The following is a 12,596-nucleotide window of genomic DNA, read 5'->3' on the forward strand; positions in this document are numbered from 1 at the left end:
GTACTGTGCCAAGCAGTTAACACTTCCACACAATTGCTAACATTGACTAGAATTCACACAAAACCCTCCATTGGCTGAGATCTTCACAGCCTCCATTCCTCCAGCTTGTCTGGAGAATTATCCTGTGGATACGTTTGTTTTTCATGTTCAGGGACCTTAGGACAAGCACCAGGATTCCACTTCTCTTGCACAAGGCAGCAGAGGTCTGTCTCTTTACATTTGTCTACAGCACATCACAACAGTATCTGAGCACTTCACTACAGCATTGCAGCACCCCCTCTTACGAAAATGAATCTTAAATGTGAGGGGGTGACCCACAGAATCATGTCTCTGAACTTTCCCCGAATCCGAAGGCTAACTTTCCTTATAGGAATGGGATCTCGGTGGGTAGAAGTTTGCTTGGTTTGGTTATGGGGAAGGGAGGCAATTCTCACTAAGAGAAGAAGACTCATCTACCCATCTAAAACACAGCGAGGCTTGTGATGCCTCCTGTTGAAACTTATGAGGAAGGCTCACATACAAGCCAAGGAGAGTCACACCTTGGTTCGTGTCTATTTTCAACGATTTCAGGCTGTTTTGGTGATGTTTAATAAATGGCATTCTGGGAGCATCAGTGATAAACTTGTGGTGTTTGCTATTCTGCTAATTAAAAAAAGCAAACACGACTATTCCAGCCACTTTAATTTACCTGTTAATTGGCTCTAAATAGCAGGGATACTGTTCTTCACTCACACTGCTATTCAATGTGAATGTTAATTTAGGTTATTTTACATTGAGAAAAAAGTGCACCTCAACATTTTATCCAAGCCCTTCCCCCCCCAAGCAATATTGACAATTAACCACACTTTTTTTAGGTTGCTGCATAGCTGTGTTCCAGAATCTAAGCTTTCATTTAATACAAATTAAGTCTCTAGCCCCTAAGTTTAGGAAGACATTCTTCTAAATGCTAAGCAGTGGAACTGATGCAGAGGTATTTGCCTGCGTCTGCCGAAAGCCTAAAATGCTAGCTTTCATAGAAGTGTGAATTGCCCCATTATTCCCAATGATGCAATACATTACCATCAGAAATCTCAACTTCAGATAGCCGTCTGTGAAACAGCTAATGTAGGAACATCAAGCTAATATGTTTTTCCAGTGTTGGATCTGGTGGTAGCTATTGAGGTAGGGAGCAGTAGCTATAGGTGCTGTGTAGGATTGATGGGATGGGAAATGTGGAATTCAAATCACTATACCCTCACATTCAAAGCCACCTCTTCCTCTGCTCAAAATGAAGAGGAAAAGTAAAGAGGCAGTATCTCTCTAATACCAAAAGCCTAAACTTTGTCCTGTGCACCAGGCTGGGGAAGTAGATGATATAATCTTCACCTCTCTAACTGAACAGTTTTGTTTGCTGTTTGTCTGTGACGTTATGTCCATGGTGTTAGATATAGTGTTATGATTTAGTTAAGTAGTGAAAGGGTTAATACATTAAAATCTTACAAAGATTTTGTGGCACTTTGTAGACTAACAGACGTATTGGAGCATAAGCTTTCGTGGGTGAATGCCAACTTCGGCAGACACATGTAGTGGAAATTTCCAGAGGCAGGTATAAATATGCAGGCAAGAATCAGTCTAGAGATAATGAGGTTAGTTCAATCAGGGAGGATGAGACCCTCTTCTAGCAGTTTAGGTGTGAACACCAAGGGAGGAGAAACTGCTTTACTACAAGATCCAGACTAACATAGCTACCCCTCTGATACTTAAAATCTTACAGTATGTGCACAGCAATTAGCTGGATTCCATGTGAGTTACTGTGTTCCCTGGTATCTCTGTCCTGGAACAATAGAAGTGACACATTATTGCAACCAATGTTTAGTTTGGACCTGTGCTTGATTTGTGAAGACAGAGCTGTGCTGTCAAGCAATCCCATAGCTGCTGAAGAAGCATGTTGACTTCCAAGACCAGTAGAGTACTCTTTGGATTTCTTCTCTTCTATATATCATACAAGTTAAGCATTAAGAGAAATCAATACACAACATATACAGCCAGTCTGAAGCCATTACATTTACACCTCGGTGGATAGACCTCATGCCTGGGGCTGCCCAGGAGCACCGTCATTCCCAGAAGTAATTAGAAGCTTATCAAGGAGGTTTGATAGCCAGGCCTTCATTCACCACTAGATGATGACTGAAGTGAGTCAGCCCCGTCTCTGTAATCTTTGATTGCTTGTTATGTCTCTGCACATGCCTAGACCCTCCCCCTATTAAAAAAAGTCATGGATCTTTTAGAATGGTGGCGAGATAGAGCAACATGCTGATACATGGTGTAATGTTCTGAAAAGAGTTACTACAGGAAAGTGTTGCTGTAACCCAATCTGCTGTTGAAAGAAGGCCAAACAGAGTTGAGTTTGAATAAATGGCACGATTCTAGTATCTTGCTGTTCTAGAATGTCGATTTTTAAGACACTATGGGGTCTCTCAAGTGAACGTACTCTGTGTAGTTTTATATGCAGAGTCAGGGATGAGGGGAGCTATTTTTCCTTTATCACCAGTATTTTAACCCTGGCAGGACATGTCTTTGGTAGCAATAATTCTGAAGAACTCACCATTTAGTTTAAAAGGATTCAAAGATTTGTAGAAGCAGAACATCTTGCAAAACACCATGTGCTGAACAAGCTACTTCTTTCGGAGTTCTTCAGAATTTCATGAACTTTTTACTTTAGGAATATTCTCTCTTCCTTTAATGCATTTTTTCCTTCTCTCAGCTGTTACTATGGCAAGACTTTTGGAAGCGCTGCCAGCTCCTGATTCAAGTCTCTTATGAGTCAGGTGATACACTTTTAGCTCTAACAGTAAGGTATCACCTACCAATGTGTCTTTTGCCTTTATACAGTACAGAACCATTTCCCCTGGCTATCTCTCAGGTTCTCTCACCAATCACTTGCATGGTTAATCTCACCCCAACCTCCACATTTCAGTTCCTACTCAGTACACACCATGTGCCGACACAAATAGTTCTCTGCACCATTAAATGTTTGTCACTTTATGTTTCACTTTGTATCTACAGTGAAATGCTTAGCTCCGATTGCTTGCTACACATGACCTATTCTATCCAGCGGGATGTCAGCCTTTCCCCTCCTGCTCCCTCTACTCCAGCCCGCTATGTTTCTCTCTCCTCTGGCTCCCTCACTCAGCATCCATTCCTGCACAGTCTCATCTCTCTCTCCTCACCACCCTGCTGATGACCAATAACATGCTTAAACCACAGGACTGTCTCAGTGCATTATCACAGTGAGCTCTTTATAGAGAGCTCAATATAGCGCCTTACTTTTGAAAAGAGTCTTTTTCCTTCTGAATGTCTGTTTTTACAGTCTTCATACTAGTCTAGTCGTGAGTAATGAAGACATCACATGGCTATTTTAAGAAGATCCTAAAGGGAAGCTTTAGGGAATGGTTTGTTCCATTTGCAGTTTTTACTAGCGTTATAAACAGTCTGTATGTGATACTATTGTCAGATCCACGATGTAAACATACTCCCACTGTGCATCATCTCCCCAAGCTTTTGTTTTAGGATGTGTGGAATTTACAGCAATTAGCCACTGTGCATCTGTCTGATTTGTGATGTGTCTTGCTCTTCATTTATTTGGCTCTTAAACTTGTATTTGGACTTTGGCGATTCTGTTAACTTAGAGCTAAGTAACTCACAGCTAAGGCTGAAATGTTTAATACTGATTTTTATTTCTGTACGATAGACCAAGTACTTTTAGACCAATTTATATTTGCATACATAAATGAATGCATAAATATGCTAATACTCCTAAACATTGCACTGTCTGTAGTTGCTTGTAGTTTTTCTGTGCTGCTTCTTTTGGGTTAGCTTGTGAAACCCTTATTCAAGAAGTGCTCATGAATAGTTACTCACCCGTGTAAGATATTGACAGTCTGGCCCCTTAGTGAATAAGCCCTGGAGCTAACAAAATTATGAATTTAAAGTATTTTACGTTGTTAGAACATTTTGGGGCACAGATATTGTCCAACAAAAATTAATACACATTGACAAATCTATACACCCTCTTACCTCTGGAAGCTTTTCTATTGTCCAAAGCGTTTCTAGCATTGGCGGGTCATGGTATATCAGACCTTGAAATCACAGCATTCAGATTAGAAGATGGCTTTTAGTTTGCACTTCAATTCTGGCAAGATTTTAATAGCAGCTCTCATTAACTGCTAGAGTTGGAGATTAACATTTTATACCTTCTGAAAACTGAGATTCCAAGCTCAACGTTTAAGATTTCTGGTCTTAGCAATTCTTGATATAGAAGACACTAACGAAACTCATGTTGGAATTCAGGTGGAGGAGAAAGGGGAAAAAAAACAAAAACGCATGAGGGTATTGAGAACTGAGTTTAAGGTTCAGTATTTCAACAGCCTCTCAGGACTAGAAATAAATGCTTTATAACTTTGGAAAGCTAAGACTCCTGGGTTATAAAGCACTTGTTCATAACCCTGATGATTTGAGAAAGATTTAACACTGTCAATAGTCCCTAAGTCTAGGGCAGAGTTTTTGGCAAACCTCAGACTAGTTTAATCCCCTCCCCCCGTCCTTTCTTAACACCACTGAATATTCATATCAAATGTAGTCAGGCAGCACAGTTATTACAGATTCTTATGTTAATGTAGCCAGTGCCCTAATCTCAAATAGATATTATGGAGCTAACAACAGACAAGCAGATCTAACTCCTTTTATAGACTAAGAGCCCGATTCTCATCACATAGCAGTGTAAATCAGGAATAGATCCATTGAAGTCAATGGAGATACATCAGTGGATGACAAGTTAAAATGGAGGTGAGTCAGACCCCAAATGTATCTTGTAGTTTTGATTTCAGATAAGGCAGGGGAATCTGAAAGTCTATCCAGCCCATTGACTGTGGGGCTGCTGTTCAGATGACAGGCAAACCTGAACATCAGCAATGCTTCATTGCCTCTGCAGACGTCAGCATGGGAACAGATTGTCACCTACAGCTTGTGGTAACTGCTGGTTAAAAACAAAAATAATGCTCTGAGCTTGTGATGAAGCAATCTGTATTTTACCATAGTATGTTGCATCACAAAATGAAGTGTAAACTGAGTCAAGGCCATGCCAATATCTCCCCTAGCATCACTTTCAATTAATGTGTTATTTGCAGTTTCATAGCCAAACACCCAGACATGCAAGGCTCCCACTTTCTAGTAGCTACAGCAAAAAAGCAAACACAACACATCTTGTCTGTGCAGATGTGGGGAGAAGAGCTGTTTAGTTGTCACTCTTGCTCCTGCATGGGGGGAGGGGGGAAAAGAGCCTATAGTTCATCAGCCCCCGAAGCAGAGCTGGCTTTAATATTTTGAGATAGGCCCGGAGAACAATTCTTGCCACTGCCTTAAACTTAACTGGCTCAGGTCTATCACCATCATCATCATCCCACTACACACAGAACCAGCCTGAGGATTTGGGGAGGGTTAGCAAGGTGAGCCTTGGAGATACAGACTTTCTATGTAAATGAGTCTCTAGTGTATGTGGTGTATCTGTGCGGGGTGGGGGGGGAGGGGAATTGTTAATTTTCCCCCAGCCTCCCTTGCTGCTGTGGAGCCCAGCTGCTATTTTTTTTCAGCTGTAGCACTGTGTTTAGGTCTCCAGGCTTCTCTCCAGAAGGAAAAGGGATAGAACTTATGCTGATTTAACTGAAAGCTGAGATTCCCCTTCATATTTCTAGCTCCCCCACCTCATGGTAAATATTGACAGGACTGCATTTGCTGTTCCTTTTAAAGATGTAACAAGATACCCCAAAAAAGAAGAACAGGAGTACTTGTGGCACCTTAGAGACTAACAAGATACCCCAGTCTACCCTGCAACCCCCAGCACTCAGGAAACACTACATCTTACAGCTCTCCTCTCTAGTCCTTGGGGCACTGCAGGTACTACATATTCCCTCCCTCCCCCCCGATCTCAAAACCACAATAAGCTCAGCGGTTTGAGCATTGGCCTGCTAAACCCAGGGTTGTAAGTTCAATCCTTGAGGGGGCCACTTGGGGATCTGGGGCAAAATCAGTACTTGGTCCTGCTAGTGAAGGCAGGGGGCTGGACTCAATGACCTTTCAAGGTTCCTTCCAGTTCTAGGAGATGGGATATCTCCATTAGTTAATAATAAATAAATAAGCCCATGTGCACACACACAATGCAGCAGGGGACTGACTCCTCAGAAAGCAGAATCCCCTGGCTGTAGAAGAGGGGTGGGATTAGCTCTTTAATGCAGATCTTGCTTGCCTCATTCACCCAGTTAAAGTTTATCTGGTTACTTTGACCTGCCACAGTAGATTGCTAATACTGAGCACTCAGATGGCATCAGAGAAGGAGCAGAGCTATCACAGCCAGTGTAAAGAAGAGGAGGTACCTGAATCTTGTCTCATTTATACTGCTATTAGGTCAGGATATGTCCATTGACTATAACGGAGTTGTCAGAGTGGCCCTACCCAGAGCACCTTCCTGTGGCAGAACAGGCGTGTCTGCCTCAGCTTCCCTCCTTCTGAATTCCCAGTAATTCTATGCCAGGTTCTCTTACCTCACTAATACTTCTCCTGGTCTGGCTTATTATAAATATTCCACAACACATGTCCCCAAAATATAGTCCATTTATCACCCACTGTGCATGTTGTCCTCAAAATCCTAGGACATCTAGTTCCCTCAGTGCCCCATATGCGGGACTCTGGTGTCTTCTACCACACCTGGCAGTTGGACAGTCCTCTGCTGTTCTTCTGCCAGGACAACCACCCCAGCCTTTCCCTTGCTGATCTCTTACTCCCAGACAGCTTTCGCCTGCCTTTTCCTGACTGAACCAGGCAACACTCACCTGTCCCTTTTCCTGACTGACTCAGGTAATTCTGACTCATTGAGTCTTCCTCCTCTCAGCTTCTCCCTGATTCTTTATAGTCCCAGGTGCTGCCTGCCTCTTAACTGACCAGACTGGGAGCACCTGTTCTGGCAGAGGGGAGCTGGACCTGGTTCATTTACAGGGGCCAGACACCCAGTGACAGGAGTTTGCTCCTGATTTACATTTGTGTTGATTAAGAGGAGAATCTGATCTGATGTCCACTCCAAAGAAATGCATAAAAGGAACAGCTGAGCACAAGCAGGCAGAAGTTGGTTATCTAAAACTGGCAGGGGAATGGACAGATGTGGATTTTCATTTTTAATATTTTTCTATTCAATCCTATCTCCAAACAGGGATTGGGATGGTTATGCAAACAATAAAAGGCTTATTTTTAAAATATTTTTCCTTAGAGAGACAGTAAGTTGAAGTTATTGGATTTTTTGTGTGTGGCAATCAGCCCCAATTCAGCAAAGCACACACATGACCTATGGGACATAACTACTTTACTGGATTGGGGCCTTAATATAGTGTTTTTACTTTTAATTTACATATTGAGGCTCCAATCCTGCAATGTGACGCACATGGGAAGACCCCTACACCCAAGAGGAAAACTCGGGGTCTGCCCACGTGTGTCACATTATAGGATTGGTGCTCAAGTATTCTTCAGTAGCTTCCCCTTTGTCAAATTGTACACTCACTAACATACCCTATTATTTCCTAGGAGGAAAAAAATGTCTGCTAGCAGAACAGCTTCCTCTCACACTAGAGAGATAGCACGGAGTAGATCTGAAGGAACTGTGATTGACTTGGACGAGAGAAAACCTTCAACAAGCTGTGAGTTGGCAGGTCTGCTAATATTCATTACAAAGGGCCAACACACCTGCAAGTCTCTACTCAGGCAAAACTCCCATTGGTATCAATATCCAAGCAAGCACTACTCTGCTCATAAGTATGTTGCCTTACATACAAGAGGACAGTTTCTCATTTGTATTATGTTTCCTTTGCACTACTCAGGCAGCGTAATGGGCCATATTCTAATCCCAATGCCTAGCAGAATACTCCCTTGGTATAGGGGAACTCTGCTGGGTATTATTGTACCAGATCTAGGTCTGCGTTTCTGCCATCATTATAGGGGGCATGTCAGGGGAGAGAGAAAGAGAGTATAGGATCTATTAAGGATCTTACATCGGTGGTACCACTTTGATATTTGTCCAGAAGCAGCTGTAAGTACTACTAGGGCCAGAGCTCATCCTGGGAATCAGGAAGCTGTAATCAGCTCCATATCACCCTACCCCACTCCTCTCCTATGCTGAGTGACGCTGGCATAATGACTGCTCAATTTGCAAGAATTACAGTAACCTTAGGGATGGAACAGTAACCTATAGGGAGGGACAACGTTAAGGGAGGGGCATGGGTGTGCTGAAAGAGACAAATAAAACCAGTCTGAACTGCTGCTTTCATTGGTTTTGAAATAAAGATAAAGGAGCTTTACTGGCAGGCTGTGTATGGGAAGGAGGAAGAATCCCTTTCACTGCTGTTATTTATATTATTCTCTGCATGCAGAAAACCTGTATAAGGCAATGGGAGTTGAAATCACTCAGCCAGTTCCTTGCAGGGAGTGATTAGCATCTCGTCAATGGAGTCTTTAATCAGCATATGCTGTCATCATGCACATTTATTCATTTGGATTTTGGTTTTATATGAGCTCTACACAAAAGGGTCCCCCCACATCCATAACAAATTGATATAGCAAAATAGATTTTATTGCTAGCAATACATATTTCAATCTAAAAAGCTATTTAAATATTGTCTATATAGGAAACAAAGTTTTTCTACTTTTTACTCCTTTTCACTATACAAATAATCAAATGAAAAATTCACTCTTTAGTTGATTCCAAATTTAAAATGAGTAGTTGAATCTATACTGGTGAGAGTTATGAATTGTTGCAGTGAAAACATCAACAAATTCTTCTGAGACTGAAACCAAATGAAACTAACAATAGCATGTTTAAGGTGTATTCTAAGGTGCAGGTGTAGAAAGAGAGGGAATCCTGAATGTTGTATGCTCTTTTCTACCATATGTATATGGTAGTTTCCAAAATGTAAGCGTCAGCCACTGTATTTCTGCACACAGCAAGCCACTAGGCAAAAAATGCCAATGGTCTTTCCTAGTGGACGACATTCATTAGAATACACAATCTAAGGATCTGCTCTTGATGGGGCTCAGCGTCCTCAACTCCCATTAATACTACTGGGAATTGCAGGTGCTCAGCAGAGAGCTGCAGATACTCCACACCTTGCAATATCAGGCCCTATTATAAGGACTAATTTATTGGTGCTTTTTGGTTAATATTGCTTCTTGAATCCTAATTTAAATACTAACACGTTATTGACATTCTGTTGGTTATGTTTAAAACCTTAAAAGCAATATGAAGGTATAAACTGACCCTACATGACTTACAAGCTATACACATTTTAACTTGGGATAAATTTAGCCCTAGTGTACTGTAACTACAGCAATAGGTTTACTGCAGAGATGAATTTGGCCCATTTTGTCCAATAAATAGGGTTTGGGTATGGATAGGAATAATTATCTCACTTTTTTTTAAACAGATGCTGAAGAGAATAAATTGGATTCAATCATTGACTGGCCTGAGGTGTTCAAACAACATGCTCAGACTGTTTCCAAGACTAATCCTTTCTGGAATGAACTGTCAGCATCCAACCCGTTTGTATATGATGTAGCTCAGTTAAGTAACAGTGACAAGAACAATAAACACATTTCTATCTTAAAAGAAGACCCCTATCTGTTCTCCAGAGATTCAAGCATCAGGGATTCTTTTGCTTCATCAGGTGATGAGCTAGATATTGATCATCTTCTAAGAAAGGCTTCAGCAGGGAAATCTGGGAGATCTAAGAGTGCCTCTGAGCTTTTGGACATTGTAGATGCCAAAAGATTTGATCCTGACAACACAGCACCCTCTGACCGGATTTTAGCTGCAGACATGGAATGGCTTCAAAATGAGCGTGAAGCCTACAAGATGGCTTGGTTGAGTCATCGACAGCTGGCCCGATCTTGTCTAGATTTGGATGTGATGAGTCATAGTCCAGGATGGGCTCAAACACAACCTACAGACACTCATATAGTTTGTAAACTGAATCATGAAGGGGGTTCAGTGCAGCTACCTGACTCGGATATCACTGTTCACATCCCTGAGGGTCATGTATCACCTGGAGAATTCCAAGAGGTTGGTTTAAGGGCTATTTTGAACCCTCCCCCATCACTTAATCATGATCTTTCAAGCACTGTGAGTCCATTGCTAGAACTTACTTTAAGTAACCTCAACACAATGGAAGCCATTTTACTAGAAATGAAAATTGCAGCTGAAGTGAAGAAGGATCCTTTCAGTCAAGTTATGACTGAAATTATGGGTTTTTATAGTCTCAACAAAGAAGGTCCTTTTGAAAAGCTACACAACTGCTACATTTACAAAGATACCATACAGGTGAAGTTGACAGACCTAAGTCATGTGATGTACATAGTGGTTGCAGTACAAGCGAACCCAATTCAGTCTCTGGCTACATCTGTTTGGGAATACATCCACAGAAACCTCGCCATTGGAATTTATGGGCCCAAACATATCCATCCTTCTTTCACTGCTGTTTTTACAGTCTTTGGTCATAACTACATTCCAGAAAAACTCACAGTTTGTGACATTAAAAAAGGTGGAAAGAGCATGCCACCAGTGGTGTTTAATCTGTGGGGAAAGCATACATTTTTACTTGATAAGCCACAAGATCTAAGTGTTTCTTTGATATCCTGTGATCCTGATTTTGAAGTGAAGGTGGAAGATCAAAGCAAAGAAATTAAAGAAGGGCAGTTGAAAGCAGGTGAAGTTGTCCACCAGCAGTTTCCATTTTCTGTACTGGGAACTGGGGAAATGCATTTGTTCACGTTCCTAGTTCAGATTAAAGTCCCAAACAATAATCTAGTGACCCAGTTCCCTATTACAACTCCTGATCCAGCTCCAAAATTAACTGGGATGACTAGTAAGCCAAACCGTTTACAGAAACGCAAAGAGATCAAATCTGCTCCTTTTTTATTGACACCAACAGTTAAATACCCCAAATTTCAAGATAAGACTTTAAATATTACCAGCTACGGAGTGGCCTTGAAAACTGTGTTTCGTCAAAATAAGATTGACTATTTACTAGAATATTTTAAAGGGGACACAATAGCATTTCTTGGTGAAGATAAAGTGAAAGCCATTGGACAAACTAAAGTTAAAGAATGGTATGTGGGAGTTCTTCGAAGAAAGATTGGTCTAGTGCACTGTAAAAACGTAAAAGTGATTTTAAAAGAACAAGCTATAGATATCACTGATAGCGTGCTGCCAACCAGGAATCTTCTGGAACAAATTGCACTGCCTTTTAAGAAATTGACATATATCTATTCCTTAGTCCTATCCACAGTATCTGAGAGAGTTTACAACTGGAAAGCTTTGGCTGATGTTCTAGGATATTCACATATGTCATTGGATGATTTCAGTGAGGTACCAGCAGATAAAGAATCAGAAAGAGTCGCGTATGTGGTGAAGAAACTGAAGGAAGATTGCCATGCTAACAGACCCAGAAGGCAGTTTCTTTATGAGCTCATTGTTGTAAGTACTGCTCAAGTGGACTCATCTGTTTTGTATGGATAGTAAATGAGTACTATTTACCAGTAATGATTTTAAGTAATGAAATATGATACTACATTAGTACTGTATTGTGAATCTTTGCAAATATGAATGCAGTAACTGAAAACTGTAAGCACCCAAGTTAAAAAATTTGAGCAGATACTCGACATAAATTAATACAATATTCAATACAAACCACATAAATGTATGTTAATTGATCCAGCCCATATATGGTCAAATTTGTAAAAATTAGAGTAATGCTCAGTAGCGAGCTGGCTGGGATGACAAAAACCATGACTTTTTATGAAAAAAAAAAATACCCTTAAAACCCACACTTTCCATCACAAAAGTGTTTTATAAACACTGCTATATTGGAACTTTTTAAACGATCAGTCCAGTCTGGATTTGAACCAGTGACCTACAAGTGAAAGCGCTATATCTCTTTACAAACCTAAATCTATCATAAACTAGCTGCTTAGAATCCTTTTATATTTTTAAGACAAGGAAAGCATGGTATATTTACAGAAGATTTGATTTTCTGTATAAAGCTACCCATGTTTTGCATCTTGATAATCCATGTTGTTGCTGCTTAAAGAAAGGCAATTAAGTCATTACAATTATTTTTAGAAGTTCAGATTTTCATGAGGAAGACTTGCAATTTGCTGAACAAGTCTTACTGGATTCAGTGATATTTTTCTTCAAGAACTGCTGTACTTCAACCTTGCAGGTGAATGGTTGAATTACAAACCTTAAAATCCTCATGTAACCCACATCTGAAAATGTGCACATATACAACAATGTTTCCGTTAAGTCAAGAAAAGGTGGAATTGAGGGTACTGCCTGGGGCCCTTAGACTGATAAGCAGACAAGGCTTATTTAGGAAAGGCAGCGAGCCAAGTTTTATATTTGTTATAATAATGGCTCTCTGATGAATTCACAGCTGAGGCTTTTCTATTAAGCCTCCCCCGTTTGCAGGGTCCCAGCTTCAGCTTGAGCCCGAATGTCTACCCTGCAATTAAACAGCTCCATAGCC

At 40.9% G+C, this 12,596-nt stretch overlaps 1 protein-coding gene across 1 annotated transcript in view; it reads left to right on the forward strand.

Annotated features, from left to right (window-relative positions):
• The window catches only part of MACC1 (MET transcriptional regulator MACC1), a 49,236-nt gene that overhangs the window by 18,767 nt on the left and 17,873 nt on the right, over positions 1-12,596 (forward strand). Inside the window, exons 2-3 of the mRNA XM_054020645.1 lie at positions 7,606-7,718; positions 9,498-11,545. Of these exons, the coding sequence (XP_053876620.1) occupies positions 7,616-7,718; positions 9,498-11,545 (2,151 nt within the window). The 5' untranslated portion in view covers positions 7,606-7,615. The remainder of the gene's footprint in view (positions 1-7,605; positions 7,719-9,497; positions 11,546-12,596) is intronic.

Source organism: Malaclemys terrapin, chromosome 2 (assembly GCF_027887155.1).
Source record: "Malaclemys terrapin pileata isolate rMalTer1 chromosome 2, rMalTer1.hap1, whole genome shotgun sequence".
Lineage (NCBI taxonomy): Eukaryota > Metazoa > Chordata > Testudines > Emydidae > Malaclemys > Malaclemys terrapin.